This window comes from Rhinolophus sinicus, linkage group LG04 (assembly GCF_036562045.2).
Source record: "Rhinolophus sinicus isolate RSC01 linkage group LG04, ASM3656204v1, whole genome shotgun sequence".
In the NCBI taxonomy this organism is placed as follows: domain Eukaryota; kingdom Metazoa; phylum Chordata; class Mammalia; order Chiroptera; family Rhinolophidae; genus Rhinolophus; species Rhinolophus sinicus.
The window spans coordinates 180,376,391-180,397,177 of record NC_133754.1 but is presented as its reverse complement, the minus strand read 5'-3'; the positions used below and the strand labels follow the sequence as shown (position 1 = coordinate 180,397,177).

Sequence of the window (20,787 nt, the reverse complement as noted above, 5' to 3'; positions counted from 1 at the left end):
AACAACGAAAACAACAAAAGAGCAAAAAATAAACTGCAAGAAGAACAAAATAACCACACAAAAAGTATGAGGTTTGGATAAATGTACATATTCTCAATTTTTTTGTGTCCCGTTCTATACATGTGAGCTGTTTGGTTATTATATCCCTTACTGTGCTACTGCTTAAATACTTTTACCTTGATTTGTACAACATAATCAGAATTACCATATGATAATCTAAATACAGTAGCACAGGGTATCAAGAACAGACAGTTACATACAGACTGATTGCCAATTGCTTCAGCAGGCACTATTAAAGCCACACATTCAATTCTCACAGATTTAAGGTTCCATAGAAATAATTTTGTTTCCTGGAAATTACTCAGCTCTTAAATAAAACATATCTCTTTGCTATCAACTTTAAAAATGGGGAGGTGGGAACACACCTTGAAATCCTTATTCCTTAAAACAAGACAGACATACCCGACACAACACTGAGGCCTGGTGTGCTGGGGCGGGAACTGACCTCCCTGACATCCGTATCATCAGAGGTGCTGCCCAGTCCGGAACAGCTCTCCAGTTCCTGTAGACGCTCCTCCTGCTTTAGATCTGGGGCCTCTAAACAAAAGATGTGAAGGGTCACACTGGTGAGTCTGTTAGTGCGCCACTGTTTCAGCTTTTGTGACCCAGGTGATAAAAGCTACCAGGGCATGAATGAAATCAGTGTAAATAGATTTCTAAGTCTAGGCCAGTTAGCAAAGTTGGTTTGATCATCAAGTGTTAAAGAAGTCAAGGTGATTTTCATCCCAGTATACGCCAGTTCATTGTGCAAACATGAAAACTCTGCTTCCAGATCCCTAATCTCACAGAGCACGCTGGTGGTTAACAAGTAAACTGAGCAAAAGAACACGGAATACCTTAGCATTAAATCAACCACTTTCTAAAAAATAACTCCTACGGTATGGATGATCAACAGAGAGTGAGCTAATCCTACTGCCTCCTTATGTAAAGAGCATGTCTGAACGTGTGAAGCATTATAAAACACATATCAGGATCACTTAATTATTCTTGAGCCAAGTAGATCAGATAGAACGTAATTCAGACATACAGTTACTTATGTTTGCTTTCTGGTAGATGACATTTAGTTGAAGGCAAAGATTTATATCCATAATCAGAAAAAAAAAAGTAGAAATGCAATACATAAGTAAAGAAAAAGTCCTAAGCACTTTATCAACATTTATAATAATCCTGCAGAAAATAATTCTCAGGACTCCACACTCCCAATTTTAGTGCATTTCAAAAATACGTTAGATATCTTTCAAAGGGTCAAGTTCTCCCCTGGGATAAATCTCAATGTGCTTACCAGGCATTCAACCACTCAGTTCGAGTCATGTTGCTATTCCTATTTTGTGACGAGTTAGTGGGAGACTCTGGACTCAGAGTCCCACACAGAATCCTGATGAGTTACTAATAGTCACTTTCAAAATAACTGAACACAGTCAGGAAGCACCTGCCATCTTAGTCTACTGCCATGCAACACTGCATTTTTTTTCTTGATAGACAGAAAACGCCCTAAACTAATTTTCCATTTGAAATTCTTAGCAATGTGACTGCCTCACATTTGTCAAATGTGTATTTGACAAAATGTCCATAATGCAGAAATTAGGATACCTTACATTGAAAACTGTGCAAATCAAAAGGCAAATAATGACAGCATACTAACCTGAGTCACTTGGCAATACCTCTACACTCCAAGCTTCGCTTGTTGTCTCTGATATGGTAGAACCAGTGCAGGGGTCCAGAAGCACTGACCCTGAACCTGGCAGGCACAGTAAACTGCCTAACATGCTCTCTGCTGCTGCACCTGTATAACCGGTGGGGAGCAAAGGGTTAACAAAGATCCTGATGGAAAGAGCGGTAATATGGAGAAAGGCCAAACACCAAGCTAACAAAACCTCTCTACTCTGCCCACAAGAAAGAAGCCAAGGGAAGAGTAATTTCAATCAAAACACCACTAAAAACTCAAATTTCCCACTGTGGTCACAATGACACAAACTCCTTTTTTTTTCATCAGTTGCCTCCTGTTCACCTTGGACTTTCCAGAGAGGAAACACATTGTTAGGTCAAGTCATTTCAACTAGCCTTCACCTTGGGTTTTCAGCAAATGTTATGTGTTTCCCTAATCTCTTTCTAAAATTTATAGTCCTACAGGGATTAAAAACACTCAAACAGACATTTAACCACAGAAAGTTATACTGGGCAAATGTGTTTTCTTCTGGCACATTAGCCACATATTCAGAGCAATAAAATATATTTGCAGAAAAATGCACTTCGCCTCTGTAGTACACATTCAACTACAAAGACAGCTTATTGCTCAAACAGAGCTTACTGCCAGGAAAAATACTACTTTAGCATCTGGAACAAAGTAATGCAAAACCAATTAAGAAATCTATTTACACTACTTAAAAAATACAAATAGAAAGGATTAAACATTATTGTACATCTGTGTTAAAAATACTCAAGTTCAGAATGCTCTGCTTAATAAAAGAACAATTCTACTTCAGTGCATGCAAAACTTTTGAAAAAAGGTTACTGGTAAGTTACCTTTTAAAGTGTGTCATGAAATAATTACAAATAAAATAATGTCTGGAACTTGCCTAAACATAATGGGGGGGGATAAAAGTACCAACAGTGGGTGGGAGAAGGGATGAAACAAACTGGCCGTGTGTGTGTACACTTGCTGAAACTGAGTGATGGGTACACGGAGTTCATTATACTTCTTCTCTCTTCTATTTGTTTGAAATATTCCATAATTTAAAAAGACAATGAAGATGGTGGTTATTAAGACCGTATGAATCTTTCAGGACTCAAAGAACAGTATCCTAAGAAGGGTGAATTTTAATTTATATAAATTGTACATCAATAAACTTGATATAAAGAAAGAAAATTGGTTACGTTTTGGAACTGAATTAATCCTTCCAGAAGTAAATTCAATTTTTTATCCTATTATTTTATATTATCGTATTATTCCAAAACATTTTATGGCTATAATCTGTACGAATTTTGATCTTAAGGTGTTTAATCTCAAAAAGAGATCTTCATCACAGACTAAGAACATATACCACCGTATGCCCTGTAAACAAGACTTGATGAGAAGTTAATTCAAAAGACTGGTGTTTCTTTCCTGGGGTGGGGAGGAGAGTTAAATGTAGATGGGGAAAACACACCTATATTTAAGTAAAGGAAAAAAACACACAAATGCCTTACAGTTACATAGTTATCTCGGTTTCCCACTTAGTGCTAACACATACACCGTGTCTGTCAGAGAACTGAAGTTCCTCCCATGAAGAGTGGGTGGACATGAATAACTAGCCAGTAATCTTCCGGAGATGTTAAAGAGCAGTTACCTGCAATTTCTTGTAAGCGATCTTCATCAATATTAGGGTCAAAATCACTTCCCAAGACATCTGTACTCCAGGTCTCGCTCACTGTTTCTGATATATCCCTATCATCTGTCAGTCCCATCATGTCACGGATTTCAAACTTCCTCAGCTTATCATCAAGATTATCTTGTGTTGTAGCTATCAAAAACAAAATTAAGCACTTAAACAATGGTAGCACAGCTATGATTTCTTAATCAACTTTAAGGAACTTTAAGTCTTTGAACTTCATGTTACATATTTTATACTTCACACTGAGCACACAGTACCAAAGCACTGAATTATTCCCTCATGAATATAGTCTTTCCCTCTCTGAGCTCAGCATATGTACTTCCCTGGTAGATTAACTGAGGCCACAGATGCAATCAGTTGTCTCCCTGTATCCACAACTTCTGCAGTGACTTTGATCAAGAACTGGGACGCAGTCCCCTCTCTCTGCACTTGCACAGGCCACGTTATTTGCTTTGGCCAAAAGGGTAAGAGAGGAAGTGAGCTAGTTGCAAGGTTAGGCCTCAAGAAACCTTATAAACTTCTGATCTCCTTCTTCCCCTTGCTTCTCCCATGAGAACAAGCCTGCTGGAGAATGAGGAATGACGCAGAACAAAGCGAAGGTCATCCTAGACCAGCCAGGTCCCCACTGACCAACTGACCCCCAGGTAAGACAAGCAGAGCTCCCCTACTTGACCACCGGTGACTGTAGATGCATGAGAGAGCCCAGTTCAAATCAGAAGAACCACCCAGATGACTCGCAGACTTAAGAGCAAAAATAAATGCTTATTGTTTTAAGTCGCTAAGTTTTGAGGTGGTTTATTATGTAGCACTGTGGCAATAATTAACTGATAAATCCATTTAAAAAAGGCATTTTTTTTAATTGACTTGGATATACCTCCCCAATTCTAGAGTTTACTCTCTTCCCTTGAACAGTGAGAAGCAGTCTGCAATTTGCCTCAATTCACTTCTTAATTTAGTATTCACTAAGTGTAGCCTGCCAACCATCTACATCAGAATAACCCAGAGGGCTTGTTAAGGAAGTGAGTCTTTCAACTTCTGTTTTAAGCTAATATTATTTTAATCTGTTATTTTAGAAAATTTAATTCTAATTCATACAATGACAAACCAATCCAATAAATTATAGCATTATTTTTATTCAAGCCACATATATCCCAACGGGAAACACTCTTCCTTTCTTATATGGACTGAACCAGGATTTCTGAGACATGGGAAATGGCTTTTTTTTCTAACTCACCACATAATTTTTATGCACACTAAAGTCTAAAAATCACTGCCTCAAATCCAGTTGAGGGCATCTACCCTTGAAGGACTCCAGTGATCTTTAAAGAAACACATCAAAAAAACGTTTTCAAATTAACCTTTCAAAAGCGCACTAGGGACCCTCCTATTTTTTAATCCTTACCTTGCGCCATGGCCCTACTTGGTAGCTCCTGAGTAAGTATTATGGTTTCCCACCTCTGGGACTTGCTTATACTATTCCTTCACCTACTGTGCTCTAGCTCCATTTCTGCCAATGCAATGCCAGCCAGGCTAGTATTTTCTTCCAATAAGCTTTTCTCTACACTTTGAAACACTGTTATCTCTCGCTCAGAACTGCCAAAGCACTCTTATGACACTTTCAATCATTTGTGTACCATTCTCTCCCTAAGTTTCTTGAGCCATGAGGTTTTATCTTTGTTTCCCTTAAAATTTTGATATTACAGAATTGAAATATCAAATATTACAGAATTCAAGCAATTCATTTTAATTAGTCTTATACAACTTAAGCCTAAACAATTCACCAACTAAACACATTTCTAAAAAGTGAAGGAACTACGAATAAATGCAAGTTTAATGGTCATTATATAATCAACTTAGGTTTATTCTCTTACTGAACACAGCCAACTTGCATGGAAACACACTGTTTATCTTGCACCCAGGTAAATTCTGTGCTACTTGAGCAATTGTGTTCAACCTCACTTTACCTTGTTCATGCTCTAATAGCTGTAGAGCTTCAACTCCATTACTCCCAGAAGGTCCTGCTCCAAGTTCTGATACAGACTCTCCTTCCAGGTCTAGAGAGGATACCGAATTGGAGCGATTTGAAGGACCTAGAGAAATGTTTCTACTGTGAGTGAGCTTTTTAAAACAGTCATGAGCCATCATGCAATTTTTCATGCCTTGATAAGAGACTAAAGACTGATTAAAGTGGTTTTTAATAAAAAATTTATTTATTTTTTGAGGGAGTAGCTCACAGTGGACCATGCAGGGATCGAACTGGCGACGTTGGTGTTATCAGCACCACACTCTAACCAGCTGAGCTAACTGGCCACCCCTGATTAAAGTGCTTTTAATACTGCACTTACACCTCAAAAATACACATGCACTTTAAGCCAGCAATTCTGCGTCTAGGAAATTATCCTAAGGAACAATTCAAAAACTCATCTAATTTTTGATTGTTTCATGGCTTATGTCTGAAAAGCGGAAGCAATCTACATGTTTAATCACAGAAGAATATTTAAATATGCCCATTTAAAATGAAAGAAAACAGCCATTAAAAGCCATGTTATTTAAGAGTATTCCATTATAAAAGGAAATTTACTGTTATTTTTGTGAACAAAAAGGTTTCAAAACAGCATAGACCTAATCTTGCTATAAATAAACCAAAATGTTAACTGTTATTAATAGAATGGTGAGATTACAGATGATTCAATTTCTCTTCAGCATTTTCTAGAATGAACGCACATTACTGATGTTTTGAAACGTCAGAGGAAAAGGAAAAGTTATTACATTTTATGTTTCTGTTACAATGTTAGTAAACTTGAACTTTTTTCATTAAAATAATTTGTCCTAGATCATAGGGTGACATATTCTCACTTCACAATCTTGGCTTTTAATGATCTTTTTTATTCCTATTTCCATTGTGTTTTTCTGCTTCATACAGGTGTGTGTGTGTTGTGTGTGTGTGTGTGTGTGTGTGTGTGTGTCCAAAGAAATAACATTAAAGTATAAACAACATCCTGAAATACTGAGTCCATTTTATTTTCCATTCAGACATGCACTAAATCCCTCTAAAGGAGCTCTATAAGCTTTGGTATTGATCAACACTAGAGAAATAAAACTTGGTACTTTTCAAATATCCGTGAAGACTTATATCTTTTCCATTTTATATGACCAAACGTCTCTTGCAATCTTTCTTTTCAAATTTTATTCAAAAAAACAATCTTTACAGCCAACTGTTAAAGATCATTAGAGGAAAACTTCATTACCCTCCTCAGTGAGGGGCACAGATGGTAGAATTATAATTTATAAGGCTCCTTTAAAGAACACAAAACAAAATATTACTTGAATCACACAACTCCTTGAATGAAGTAACCCTTCACCTTCAGATATTCCTTCCAGATTATCACTGCAGAGGGAAAAGCGCAAGGTTTTATCAGGTTTACCGTGGAGTTTGTTTTCATCAACAGGGACATCTCCTTGTCCTCCATCCGAAAGTTGCATGTTTAGGACCTAAAACATAAAATGCCATTGGTTTATCACAACTGAAAGATTACTGATATGAAAACAAATGCATATTTAACTTTTTTTGCTCTTCAATTATCCTTTTAAACTAAAAAACCCATTTCTCTGTTATTCTGATCAAGCTTTTAAATACCTCTAGGAGAAAAGTGTAAGTATCAGAAGAACTGAATCTGTGCCCTTCCATTGCCCTACTGGTGTCAGAGACTGAACAGGCAACCAGACAGCAAATGAGCAGAGGTCGAGCTTATAAGAACCAAAAGGCTCTAGAGTCAGTGGGCCGGTCCTTCTGGTTCTGCCGTGGGCCAACTATGTGATCTTACATAAGTTATTTAAACTCCCTAAACCTCGGTTTCTTCACCTGTAAGATGGTCATAACAGTATGTGTGCCATGGAGTTGTTGAGAATTAAATAAAAAGATATACATAAAGAATTTGGCATAGTAAAATGACATAAATTTGCAGTACATTTTTTCAAAAGTTAATAACCTAAGCCAATAGGAAAAAAACATGTAAACAAATTATCTTGTAGGCACCAGAATTCAGTCTAGTCTGAATCTCCACTCGATCACCATATATATACATGGCCACAAAAGTCCATACCAGAAGCTGAAGTGTGACTTCACAGCCATCTCGAGCTTAGAGCTGAAGTCTTTTATATTTTCTATTTGTTAGGTGATTTCCAAATAGCATAATTACTTCTCACTCCCCATAGGCCTCATAATCCAGCTTTGTATGTGTACCTCCAACTTAATGAAGAATTGAGTGCTTTGTTGGAAGTCACACAGCATGTTTAAGCACAGCTGAAACTTAAACTCACAGCCACTGAGTTCCTACACTATTGCTGGAATATGAAGGAAGATATCCTTACTTAAAAAGAAAAAACAAAACAAAAACAAAAAGACCTCTAGGTGCTGCTTCGGCCCTGCACTTACATGTTAAATTAAAGGGTTTGTAATGGCTCTGTATATTTACTCATGTGATGCTATTAAAATGTTATTTAAAATTAGAATTTCTTTCCTATTTGCTTGAAATTAAATGCAGACATAAAAATTTTACATTGTGTATTTTTAAGATAACCTGGACCTTTAAAGTCATAGTGAGCAATAGGCAACGAATCTTCAGGCAAAATCCATCTAAAGGCCTAGAGAGTGGTACGAATGAACAGAAAGCAAAAGGATGACAGCACAATGAAGATATTCCCCTGCACAGGAACACAGACTACTGCCTTCAAGGCGGCCACTGAGCTGGTGACGGGGGAAGGTGACAAGGGGAGGAAAATGCCACAGAACTCTCTGACTGACCTTCAGCAGTTTTTTCCCTCAAGAAGCATTCCCCTGGTTGTTGTTTTGGATTACATTCCCAAGTCCCTAAAAAGTTGATTCTGAAAGTTATAGCCAGCTTATTAATTTTTCTCTCTTCCCTCCCCCTCCACCCCGTGTGTGCGTGTGTGTGTGTGTGTGTGTGTGTGTGTGTGTGTGTGGAGGGACAGTTTGGGAGTTTGACACTCCTCTTTCTTATGAGTGATGCCACAGTTCCAAGCACAGCCAACTACCATCATCACTTTATCAACCATTATAACTAGTCCTTTCTTCCCAGGCCAGGACCAGGTTTTCTTGAATAATAAATAGTCACTGTTGAATGTAAAATGCCACTTCTTTTTCAGGATGTCACAATCTACGAGAACAGATTCCTATCTTAAGAGTCATGATTTCTTTCCCTTTGTCCCTGCCCCCAGCTATTCTGTTTACAAATGTCTTAAAACTGATTCCCACACCCCCAATCCTATTTCTTCAAAATATTTCACTTTCTTAGTTTTCTTTTCAGTTATCTCTTCCATTTCTTCCTAACTGGCCAAAGAAAAGAAAAGTATTTCTAAAGAATGTTTGGCTCTTTAAAGCAGGAATGCCACTAGTAATCATTAGAAAGAAAAGAAACATAAAACACTTCCTAAAGGTCACTGGAAAAGTCTTTTCAATTTCCATAGCACAATCTCCAGGTTTCCTGCCTCTTTTACTATTTGGGAAATTCCTTTTGGTGTGTGGACTTGGTGACTAACTACAGTGCCGTAGATGTATTAATGTGAAGAAGGGCCTCCAGAACTGTTCATAGGAGGTTTAGCATTTGATGTTGTGTCATGGTAGGCCCACTGAAGATAATGAAAAATATTCATTAAATGCATACTGATTTATAGAAGTGACCATTAATTAGAATAGAATCTAAGTTTCTTAACCTCAATGGCTATAAGTTAAATGCACCAATACATTCATACCTCATTTTCTGACATCATCCCTGGAGTGAGCTGGGGACCTGTCCCTAAGGCGATGACCAACACTTCTGGCTGTACCTCCTGGATGGTTTCTTGAAACGATCCTTCATGGTCCAGGTGGAAGTCCATTAGCACATTGGTGCGGCTTCTGTTCCGAGTTGCTAATAAAAATATTTCAAATAAGACAATTTAGAGAAAGAGATAAAATGAAGAAAACGGGACATTAAATACAAAAATATATTTTCTATTAATATAGAACATTTGCGCATGCACAAAAAAAAGAATGGTGAGAATATGAGTATGAAAAAGAACCTATATCTTTCCAGTTACTCTACTGATGACTAATATAGATTCTCCTTCAAAACTGAACATTAGAAATGATCCATGTTCGCCTGACAGGGAGTGACACACAGATGATCATACCTGCAGAGCAGCAAACACATCCCAATCAATTTAAGACTTGGGATGACAGGAAAAGTATTACCTTATTTCTTATCTTTTCAAGATACCTTCAACTATTTTTTTCTATAAAATGATTTAACTGCCACAGGTCTCCCATACTAATAACTGAACTTACAGGCATTAGAAAATTTCATATAGAAATCTGACAGCCATATAAAGTAATATACGTTAATTAGGCAACTGATGACAAAACCAGAATCAGTTTTTGAAAACACAATGTTTTTCCTGAAATGTAGTAACCTCTTTCGAAAGATGGAGGAGAGATTTCCTTATGTTTGAATACAAGTTTCCTTTCTGCTTACTGGAAACATTCTAAATTAATACAGGATCTAATTATTTTGAGGTGTTATTTTCCCTAATATATTTTTTTCTAAAATAATCCATCCTACAAGAACTGAAGGATTTAGATAGTCGGTGATAATTTCTCTGTAAGTTTTAGTCCTCTGTGATTAGTTTCAATTTTCTTTCAGAGGTCAATAAAATTCAATGCAACCAGAAAACTAACTAGAAATTCTATTTCAGTGCAAAACAAAAGTATGGACATAAAGCAAAAACACTCTATAGTAATAAGTCTTTCAGCTTCACTTTGAGTGAAAGCTGACCTACTTAAAGACAGAAATATAAAGAATCATCTTCTCTCCACAATGCTGTAGATCTGTTCATTAATCTCCTACTCTCAAAATTCAGAGCACACATCAACTTTCAAGTCACATTCACTCACACCTTTATTTGCTGACCCTCACTGTCTTCTACTGAATGGTGAACTTAAATTCAACTTCATGAACAACTCCATGAATCTTAAGTAACAAACTTTATAATCTATGAAAGTACAAGTAATCAAAATTCATGTAGCAATTTACACAAAGAAAAGCAACATGCACATGGAGCACACTTTTATAAACTGTTTCTTAAATAAAAGTTGTAAGAAGAGGAAGAACAGCCTATTACCCACCAAATGGGGTTACTAGAGTAATATGAGCGGTAAGATTGGTGGCTGAGGAATCCCAGGCAGTGATGGCTGCTAACTGTTGTCCTGGGTTGGGAAAGCATTAAACAGAAAGAAAATCAACCCTCTGAATAATGGACACATTTTTTTAAAATATGAAATAAATTCAATGACCAGATCACAGGACTATACAAAATACTGGGCAAACATTTGAAATTTACTTTCCATTACCCCCATATTTAATGATACCTTCTGGATGACAAGAAATGACAGAACTAACGTATAGAAGTGAATAATGGAGAAAAAAAAATCTCTAATTTACCAAATCATTTCTTTGTTTTAAAAAAGTACAAATAGCCTATAATATTAAAAATCATTAAGAGTCAAATTTCGGGTTTTTTCTACTTTTAATTCTGAAAATTGACATTTTGGGATGATGAAAGCCAGAGACTTGAAGAATATGATACCACATTCCTCTTGATGATATTATTACATATTGTTAAATGCAGTAGATTAATTTTAAGAAACTGACAGTTCTTAACAAATCAGCTCATGGAAGTTTAAAAATGAAATCCTATTCTTCAAAATGTATAAAATATAACTATTCATTTTCACTAATTACCGCGGAGGTCCTCATTAGCATTAAAAAATTGTCACTAAACTACTCTGTTCCCTGGGCCTAAACACTCTTTTCCTGTCTTGTTTACTTTTTGTAACTAACTCCTATTCATACTTCAAGAGAAAGTACAGGCGTCACCTGCTCCAGGATCATCTTCTCCTGATGCCATCACCACCCAGCTAAGTTAGGTGTGCTGGTAATCCTCTATGTCTATCGCCATCACACTTAGTACACACTGGGAATACTGGTCTCTTCTTGTTCTCCCCAACCAGACTATAGGCAACTAACTTAGAGTATGGACATATCCTATGGTCTCTGTATCATACCCCAAGATCTAACACAGTGGCCCACCTGCAGGACAGTAATATAATACCTACTCATTTTGTGTATAAAGTGAACACCCAGTGTCTGGTACACAGTATATGCTCAATTAATTTTTTGGTGTATACTTACAGATAATAGACGTTAAGTAAGTGAATAAAGCTTAATTAAGCCTACTTCTTAAATAAATGAATAAATGACAAAATAAAATGGAAGTTGCTTTATTTTACAAAATAACAAAGATATCTTAGCTCAGCTGATAAAAGACTGATTATTAATAACAATAGTGGAAAAATATTAACTATATATTTTCAGCTTTACCATTAGAAACTTCAAAAATTTTATTATATTATTTAGAACTTAGTAGAAAGGACAGTTACACAATTCAAATAATGACTATCTATAACAAATAACACTTTCAAGTTTTTCTAAGAAAAGACACTAAAATATAAACAAAGTGTACTGTAGGTGGCATGATTTCAATTAATTATGAAAAGTATGTCTAAATAAAGCTAAAGCCTCCTGCTAAGCCTTAACTAATTTGGTGCTATTGTAAAAAATTGAATTATTATCAGTAAACATGAAAAGAAAGACATTTCCAAATTATTTAAAACTATATTCCAAAACACTGAGCAATAACAAAGGCTAATAAAGAAATATTAAATTTAAGGGAAAGCCCCAACATGAGAAGTCTCTTTACCTATAGGCAATCGATTCTTTTTATTTGCTGGAGTGGTGGCTGGAGACAGCTGAGGAGTATTATAGGGAGTCATTTCCAAGCTGCTGCTTTTTCCTGGCTTTGCCTGGGGTAGGTTTGCCAATAAATTGTCAAGAGCCATTCTGTCTTCTCTCAGTTGATCTCCAGACATCACACTCTTCATAAAATTCACCTGGCAAAAGTAAAAGGACATTAGCTGGTGAAATCAATTTTTCAAACGCAATATATATTTCTCACACAATGTACTCATCTATGACTCTGCCCATGCTTAGATAAATGACTTCTGAGAAAATCCTATTAAAGAATAAAGCCATTACCAGAGTAATAAGCTGACTGTAGGTTATATAAACCACAGTTCTGCTCAACCCTTCCAGAAGATTAACGGAGGACATCGGAGGGGTCTCCACTGCACGGCCCCCAATCACAACATCAAGAAAAGCAGCAACACAGCTCTGTTAAAACAAGAAAAGACCACAGTGAAATACTTCCCCTTTAAGGGAACAAAATTTCAGATTAAGGTGGACAAGTATGCAGAAAAGATTTTCTTCTTGAAAATTTTATGAAACCCAACAATAAACAAAATTAAACTCTTGATGAATTGATACAGAATAATCTCCAAGATATTCTGGTGTGTGAAACAAACATGATGCAGGACAGAACAGTGCAGTCTATCCTACCATTTGTGAAAAAGGAAGGATGGGGTGATGGGGAAAATACATGTAGGAATTTGCTATATACACACAGAGCTCTTGAAGCATATACAGAAGACTTACAACAACAAGAACCTTTTGGGGAGGAAATAAAGGCTAGAGATCAGTGTGGAAGGGAAATCTCACTGTATAGCCTTTGAATTTTAAACTAGGTTGAATGCAGCCTATTCAAATATGACTAATTAAAATTTTATTTAATTAAACTAACTGAACAATGCCATAAATATTACTTATGAAATAGCCTCAAAGTTACACAATTATTGCTGATTTGATTTGGTGACAATTTTTAAAAATTAAACTTTAACAAATAATCTTAATAGCTATTTGGTTCTCATTATGATGGCATCTCCTCAACACTTCTTTGGGAGAGAAGTAGTAATCTTTAGTGATAGCTTCCTTTAAATGCTGCAGATCCAACCCTGTATGCTTTATAGCTATAGCGAGGGTAACTGAAAATAATATTTAATTTACACATCACCTCAGGACAAGATTTAATAAAGAGAATACGTAGGTTCACTAATACTTTGGCAGAATTTTCTATAAGCAGTATTTCACATGACGTAGTATTCATTCTTACTTTGTCAAATTTCCCAAGGCTGCTCTTCGTCCGGGGATCTCCCTCTTCAGAGCCAGTCATTGCTAATTGCTGCAAAAGGCGGCCAACCTGCAACCCAAAGCAATGGTAGGGAGACACAGGCTGTAGACACTTACAAAGTCCTCTCTATGAAAACATTTCCATTGTATTCTAGACATCTGTTTCATAATATTCATACCACCTGACCAGACAATAGAAAGCAGGGTTCCAAATGTGTATCTTGTCTACATCAGGTTTTACTATATTTAGAGTAATAGAGGAAAAATAGAAATTTTTGCTTTCATTTTTTTGTTTCGCATATTATATCGACATTAGGAAGTAAAAATACAACACCTTTGTTTCTGATATTGTACTTTTCACGTGGTTAGAAATTTTAAAATTTGTAAAAGCTGACACACTTAAATTATTTCAAGAGAATGTTAAAAGTACTTTTCCCTAAATACGAAGTGTGATCAAACAATACGGTAAATGTTTTAAGCAAAAAAAATTTAGTACAATAAAAGATGCATTGCCATTAATACCCCTCAAAATACTACCCCCCCCCCTTCGAACACACCTATCTCATTATTCTTGCCACTTTCTGAAGCAGTTCTGGAAGTCCTGTTTCATGAGTGTCTTTAGTTGCACTGTCATGGCTGCCTCGATGTCCTGAATCATTTTGACTTTGGAGAAGAGCCAGAAGTTACATGGTACCAGATTCGGTGATTAAGGTGGAGGACACACCGTAATGTTTTTATGACAGAAACTGCCATATACCAGAAGCGGTGTGTGACACAGAGGGTTGTCATGATGGAGGGTGATATGGCACACTTTAAAACACATCTTCTTTCTCTCAACTGTAGCTCACACCTGACTGACTGCACTGAACAAGTTGAAACTTGTCACACACTGTTACTAAGATTCGATGTGTCACTTCCCATATTGAAGATCCCTGCTTTCCATTGGATGGCACTCGGCAGCAGCATTCACCATATTTTGTGATCACAATGGAAACGCTCCAAGTCACACATGCTTCTGGTATACGGCAATTTCTGTCAAATAAAAACATTACGGTGTGTCCTCATCCACCATATTCACTGGATCTGGCACCGTGTGACTTCTGGCTCTTCCCCAAAGTCAAAATGACCATGAAAGATAAATGTTTTGAATCGATTCAAGGCATGGAGGCAGCCACGAAAACACAACTAAAGACACTCACGAAATAGGATTTCCAGAACTGCTTCAGAAAATTGGCAAGAATGATGGGATAAGTGTGTTTAAAGCGAGGGAGAGTATTTTGAGGGGTATTAATGGCAATGTGTCTTTTACTGTAATACATTTTTATTTAAACATTCACCGTGTTTTGTGATCACACCTCATCATAGTTCACAAAGTATTCAAGGCAAATTTTTTTCCCTCCTAAGTTTAAAAGCAAACAATTCCTACAAAACATATGCTGTTTGGAAAGTAAATATTAATTCACAGAGCAAGTTCCTTACTGCCAAAAGTGAACTGTTAATCCTTTCCTCTAAAGACACTTTGTTGAAAGTTAACACACAGCATCATCTTAGTATCTGGGACAATCCAACTTTTTACTCATTTTGAAAATATGTGATTCAATCTCTGCTAGAATGACAAAAATAAAAACTACAACTATTTTATCATAAGAATAAATTGAATATTTCACAGATAAAAAAATTTTTAAATTTTATTTCAGGAATTTCTATATAGTTAATTGCTAAACGTCCTAAAGTGAGAGAACTGATCATGAAAAAAGGTATCATTTTTTAAAAAATCATCCAAAGATATATTCTATTCCAAATAAACTCAGTCTCTTCTTCATAGTATTCCTGAGAGATAAGATATAATTAAAAGAGTCTCTTAAGAAATAATAACATGATTTCAGTATTTCAGATAAGTAGGAAAAAAAGGTGTAAAATCATCCTTCTGAAACTCTCAGGTCTAGAAGAATTTCATATTTCAAAATTTGGAGATTTTAAAAAAGTTGGTTAGTGCATATGTGTAAGATGTCCAGGATGTAGGGTAGCATCCTGTAACCAAACACATTTACATTTCTGCAGTAAAACGTAAGTTCTCATCAACACTAAATGGAATAACGAAAAATTATAAAGAGGCTCATGTTAGTTCAGGTTAGGTTTTGCCACCAAATGAAGAACAAAAGACTCTCTGTTTTCAATCATTCTGGATTTTGAAATCCTGGGAAGGTGATGGTGGGCTTGTTCTAGAAAATCTAATCAACTATACATTCATGTTTGTGAGGACTCCATTTAAAAACTAATGTAAAATGTTTTATGACAACAGTATTTTTTAAATCCCAATATGACCGTTTTTGTGTCTTAAGCAGCAAATATTTAAGACAGTCTAAGGAAAAGGAATGGTAAGAATCTATGAACACTGTCATCGCATTTTCTGTCCCCACACCCCCTGTCTCATCAACTGATTTTAGACTGAATGCCACATTAATAAACAGCAAAAGCATACCTGCATCAGATTGAATCTTGCCACCTCATTAATCGGAGCATCAGAAATTATTCCATACTGTTCTGGATTGACAACTGCAGGGCAGATGAAGCAGGCCAACAGCAGATCGGTACACATTGCCCTGACCTCCCCAACTTCCAGTCTGTCTACACAGGAAAGGGTTTTGTACATCTGGGACACGATCCACCTCAAACTATGTGGAAAGCAGTATGTGTTCTGTTTGAGATAACCAATAAACTTGTTCACCAAAGTCACTAGTTTGGCCTCATTGGAATCAACCATCTCTTGAACCTTTTGCCTGAATCTATCTGAGCCTTTCTCTCCAAAGAGTTTTTCCTGTTGAGATGGGGAGAATCTCTCAATTAGCTTATTTGGATCTGTTTCCAGATGGTCTTCATCTTCCACGAGCAGTTGCATGATTGGCTCATGTAAAGTTGCTGTGAGAAAAAGTTTGGCAGAAAACAGTCCTTCAGAAAAAAGTTTAAATAAGATGCTGAAGGCACAGGTTCCTCTCCTCAAAAGTCGCCTGGGGTTGTCACTTTCTTTAAGTTCAAATTCAATCAAGTATCGCAAAACCTGAAGGAGGTAGCTTTCATCTTCTTGCATAATGCAGTTGCCATAGAGGGAGGTAAAAACTGTGTAAATAACACTTTGTGTGCTCTCCTGATTAAGTTTCTCTCCAGCAACCAGAGAGGAGGCAATAAGACGAGGATTTTCCCTTAATCGACTCAAGAATTCTCCATAAGCAGTCTCCTGAAATCCCAATTGCTTGTATCCATCAACAAACTGTGTATCTTCCAAAATCTTGGCATGTTGGCAACATTCAGCAGGGGAAGCTTCAGCACTAAAAAAGGAGCAAACAAGCCAAATAATAAAATTAACAACAACAATAATATAACACACATCCTATACTGTAACATGGAATGTGAGCTGATTATAGAATGAGATCACTCGGATTTGCTAAAATCTTTTAGACTAACAGCATCTGAATGTGTAAAGAAAAAAACCAAAAAGGACAAATTCCTCATATTAAATCAGGTTCAATGAAAAATACCAAAAAGTGGGCGGCCGGTTGGCTCAGTGGTTAGAGTGCAGTGCTCATAACACCCAGGTCACTGGTTCAATTCCCACTTGGGCCAGTGAGCTGCGCCCTCCACAACTAGATTGAAAACGACGACTTGACATAGAGCTGATGGGTCCTGGAAAAACACACTGTTCCCCAATATTCCTCAATTTAAAAAAATAATAAATTTAAAAAGAAAAGAAAAAGGAAAGTACCGAAAAGGAACCATTATTCTGATTTCTATCATCAGATCGGTCCTGCCTCTCTTTGAACTTCATATAAATGGAATCATACAGTAGGTACTCTTCTGTCTCTGACTCCTTTTCACAACGTTATACCTCAGCACTACTACAACTCTTATTACAGTTAAAAACTGCTTCTTGGAATAAGAGAATAATGAGGTATTCACACAGTGAAAAATGAGGTTTCTAAAATGGAAAAGTAGATATACAATAGCAAAACATGGAAATGTATATATTAAATTATATTAGGAGAAATGTAGAACACAAGATAATTTACTCTCTACAACAATAAAATGTTGTATATGTACAAAGGATACAAAATTGGTGCAAATTAATTGGTATAAAATATTAATGCTTAAGTTATAATTCTCTGTGACAGTGCTTAACTGATTTAATAAACAAAATAACTCACCTTAATGTTGATTTAAACTATCTTAAACGAGGCACTTTGTTGGAAATAGATTCATGTACTTACAGTTAGCACAGACTCATAGTGGTTTATAAAATTTAAGACTTCAAAATCTTTTCTCTACCTGGTTATGATAAGCCGATCCAAATTAATTCTCTGTTGCTTAGCAATCCATGCCGTACGATACAACTTTTCAGCTGTCTTAAGTACATCTGCATTGAGCCTCTGAATGAGCTGTTTCTCAGAGTTCACATATAAGCGTTCCTGTTTGAGGTGATGGGCCAGAGTATGAATATCTAGCTTCACCATCTTCAAATGTGGAAAAGGTACAAAGGCTGATCACTAGGAGTAAAAAGACAAATTTAAAAATTCTATGTTACTGAAATTGTTTTCCAAAATCAAAAGGGATAGAACACATTAAGAATTAGCTCCATTTAGTAGCATGGGTAACTCTAATTTTAAAATAATCTATATTTTTTTAATTATAGAAGCATTACAGATTCAGTATAGAAAAATTGGTAAATACAGATAAGCTAAAAAAAAAAAAAAGCTCCTAATAAGGCCACTGCTCAGAGATAAACATTGCAAAAACCTTGTGTATATCCTTCAAGTCCAGTGTCTACTTATTAACACTGGAGTTTCCTTGACTGCTCTCTTTCACATTACAATCAATCAACATATTCTGTTGACTCTTAGCTTCAAAATACATCTCAAATCTGAGTACTCACCACCTCCATCATCTGTCACCGGAAGGTCTTAACCACCACTTCCTAACTGACCTCCCTGCTTCCTTTCACACACTACTCGAGTCTGCTCTCTACAGAGCATACAGTAGCCTTCAAACTTCACTCAGATCAAGCGCTTCCCCTACTAGACATCGTCCAAAGCCTCTGCATTTGCTGATCCCTCTGTCTGGAGGGCTATTCCTCCAGATATCTTGACAAGGCTAGTGCCTTTACTTCATTCACAATTCTCTGCTCAAATGTCTATTTAGGGAGGCCTTTTCAGATACCTCTTTCTAAAATAGAAAATATCACTTCCTATTCCTCTTCCGGCCTTTTTTTTAAAGCACTTGTCCCCATCTAGCTTATATTACAGATATCTACTTGCATGTTCACCGTGCTTAGAGTGTGGCTCCCCTACTAAAAGGTAAGGGCCACTAGGGCTAAGGCTTGTCTGTTCTGTTCACTCACGGCTGAAATTTCAGAGCTGAGCGAAGGGCCTGGTTCACAGTAGGACTTGAATAAATATTTGCCAAAGGAATGAATGAAATCACACAATTCTTGTTTATCTAGTAGCTAAACAAACTGATTAAAATAGCACACATATTTTAAAGCAGTATTATTTAAGCTATACCCTTGAATCTAGAATGCCTGCCAAACCACAAATGTTTTGTATCATCAACAATAGAAGTGTCTTTGGCCCAGATAACAGAATACAACGTTGTGTCCAGATAGCAGGCAGTCATTAAGTTAGAAAAATACTTCTCATTAAGAATTAAACATTATGATTGTATACTTGAAAATGTAAGAATAGTGCTTTAGGGTGGCCGGATGGCTCAGTTGGTTAGAGCGTGAGATCTCAACAACAGGGCTGCGGGTTCACCTGGAGCTGAGCTGCACCCTCCACAACTAGATTGAAGGACCTGGAGCTGATGGGCCCTGGAGAAACATACTGTTCCCCAATATTCCCCGATTAAAAAAAAAAAAAGAATAAAGCTTTAATGTTCTTACCATAACAACACAAGAAAATAATAATTATGGGAAGTGAAAGATGTGTTTCACTAACCTTACTGTGGTAAACATTTTGCAATATGTATGTGTATCAAATCATTACTTTATACACCTTAAGTATATGTTATATTTCAATAAAGCTGGAAAAAAAGTTGTCCTAGCCAATCAGATTCAAGTGACCTTAATAGATCTATTTGGAGTTGATAAAATACAATTTGTAGTGAATTCAGATTCTAAAAGAGAAGACAACCTAGGGATCCAATGAAAACACGTTCCAATGTATAAAATAAATATTTTTGGTGCTAAGACAAAAAAAAGAATTAAACACTAGGGTAGCAGCTGAAAGTATATTTAAAGCTACCTTATTTAAAGAAATAAATTTAACTATTTTTAATTAAGTTTGATTTCAGAAAATTTTAAGCTCTTTTATTTTAGTGAACTACTGATGACTAGGAAAATTTCAGATATTACTATTTAATCTGAATTTAACTGCTTTCAAAAAATACTTCCTTGTACCTTATCAATTCCCTAGCAAACTATGCAAAGCTGTTATTCCACATCTCCTGTGTGGTTAGGGCCCTCATACCGCTTTCCTCTCAAAAGCTATAAATATGTCTACTTCCCCAAGATGATTCACTATTAGTCACAGAAACATCTGTGCACATTCAAAACAAATGGTGACATGCATACACATACATATATAATCTTATTAAATAACTGAGTCGACAGAAGACGCATATATGATTCTAGACTTCCATGAGGGAATTCTCACATCCTCTAGGGGGCTCTAAGTCACAGACTATGAACAGAATCATTGAACGAATGGATGTAATTATGAGAAGTATTACAGTTAATGAAAACAGTACTGAAAGGGGCTCTTAAAGATCTGTATGCTTCATCCATTAGTTCTGTTACTTTCGGTACATAATATATATTCCCTGAACCTCAGGGTTTTTTTCATCCACAGAATGACACAATACCTACATTTATTTTGTGCCTGGTACAAGCAATGTATTAGGTACTAGGGATACAAAAAAGAATAAAACCTAGTGTGTGACCGCAAGGACTTTTTAATCTAGTAGAATGGGGCCGACATGCAAGCAAATGGCTGCTTGAAAATGTTATGAATATTACGCTACCCATAAGATTGTACCATCCAGAGTAGGGACAAAAGAGAAGGAATGACTGAGGAGTTATATACCTGCAGCCAGTCTTAAAAGACAAGTATCTGCCAGGATAAAGAGGATGGTAGGTAGGGGCAGAAGTCCAAACAGAGGAAGCCAACCAG

The 20,787-nt window shown here is 36.3% G+C and overlaps 1 protein-coding gene across 18 annotated transcripts in view; it reads right to left on the bottom strand.

Annotated features, from left to right (window-relative positions):
- The window catches only part of GAPVD1 (GTPase activating protein and VPS9 domains 1), a 61,316-nt gene that overhangs the window by 21,922 nt on the left and 18,607 nt on the right, over positions 1 to 20,787 (bottom strand). For 3 of the 18 annotated variants that reach the window (XM_074331004.1, XM_019728574.2, XM_019728577.2), the window contains 12 exons: positions 17,891 to 18,108; positions 16,053 to 16,896; positions 13,554 to 13,640; positions 12,584 to 12,718; positions 12,249 to 12,438; positions 10,615 to 10,695; positions 9,204 to 9,361; positions 6,794 to 6,923; positions 5,396 to 5,521; positions 3,387 to 3,560; positions 1,703 to 1,843; positions 463 to 597 (listed from right to left, as the gene is read on the bottom strand). In XM_074331004.1, the coding sequence (XP_074187105.1) occupies positions 463 to 597; positions 1,703 to 1,843; positions 3,387 to 3,560; positions 5,396 to 5,521; positions 6,794 to 6,923; positions 9,204 to 9,361; positions 10,615 to 10,695; positions 12,249 to 12,438; positions 12,584 to 12,718; positions 13,554 to 13,640; positions 16,053 to 16,896; positions 17,891 to 18,075 (2,386 nt within the window). In that variant the 5' untranslated portion in view covers positions 18,076 to 18,108. The remainder of the gene's footprint in view (positions 1 to 462; positions 598 to 1,702; positions 1,844 to 3,386; positions 3,561 to 5,395; positions 5,522 to 6,793; positions 6,924 to 9,203; positions 9,362 to 10,614; positions 10,696 to 12,248; positions 12,439 to 12,583; positions 12,719 to 13,553; positions 13,641 to 16,052; positions 16,897 to 17,890; positions 18,109 to 20,787) is intronic. The other 15 variants (XM_019728576.2, XM_019728580.2, XM_074331005.1 and 12 more) reach the window with 11 other exon arrangements.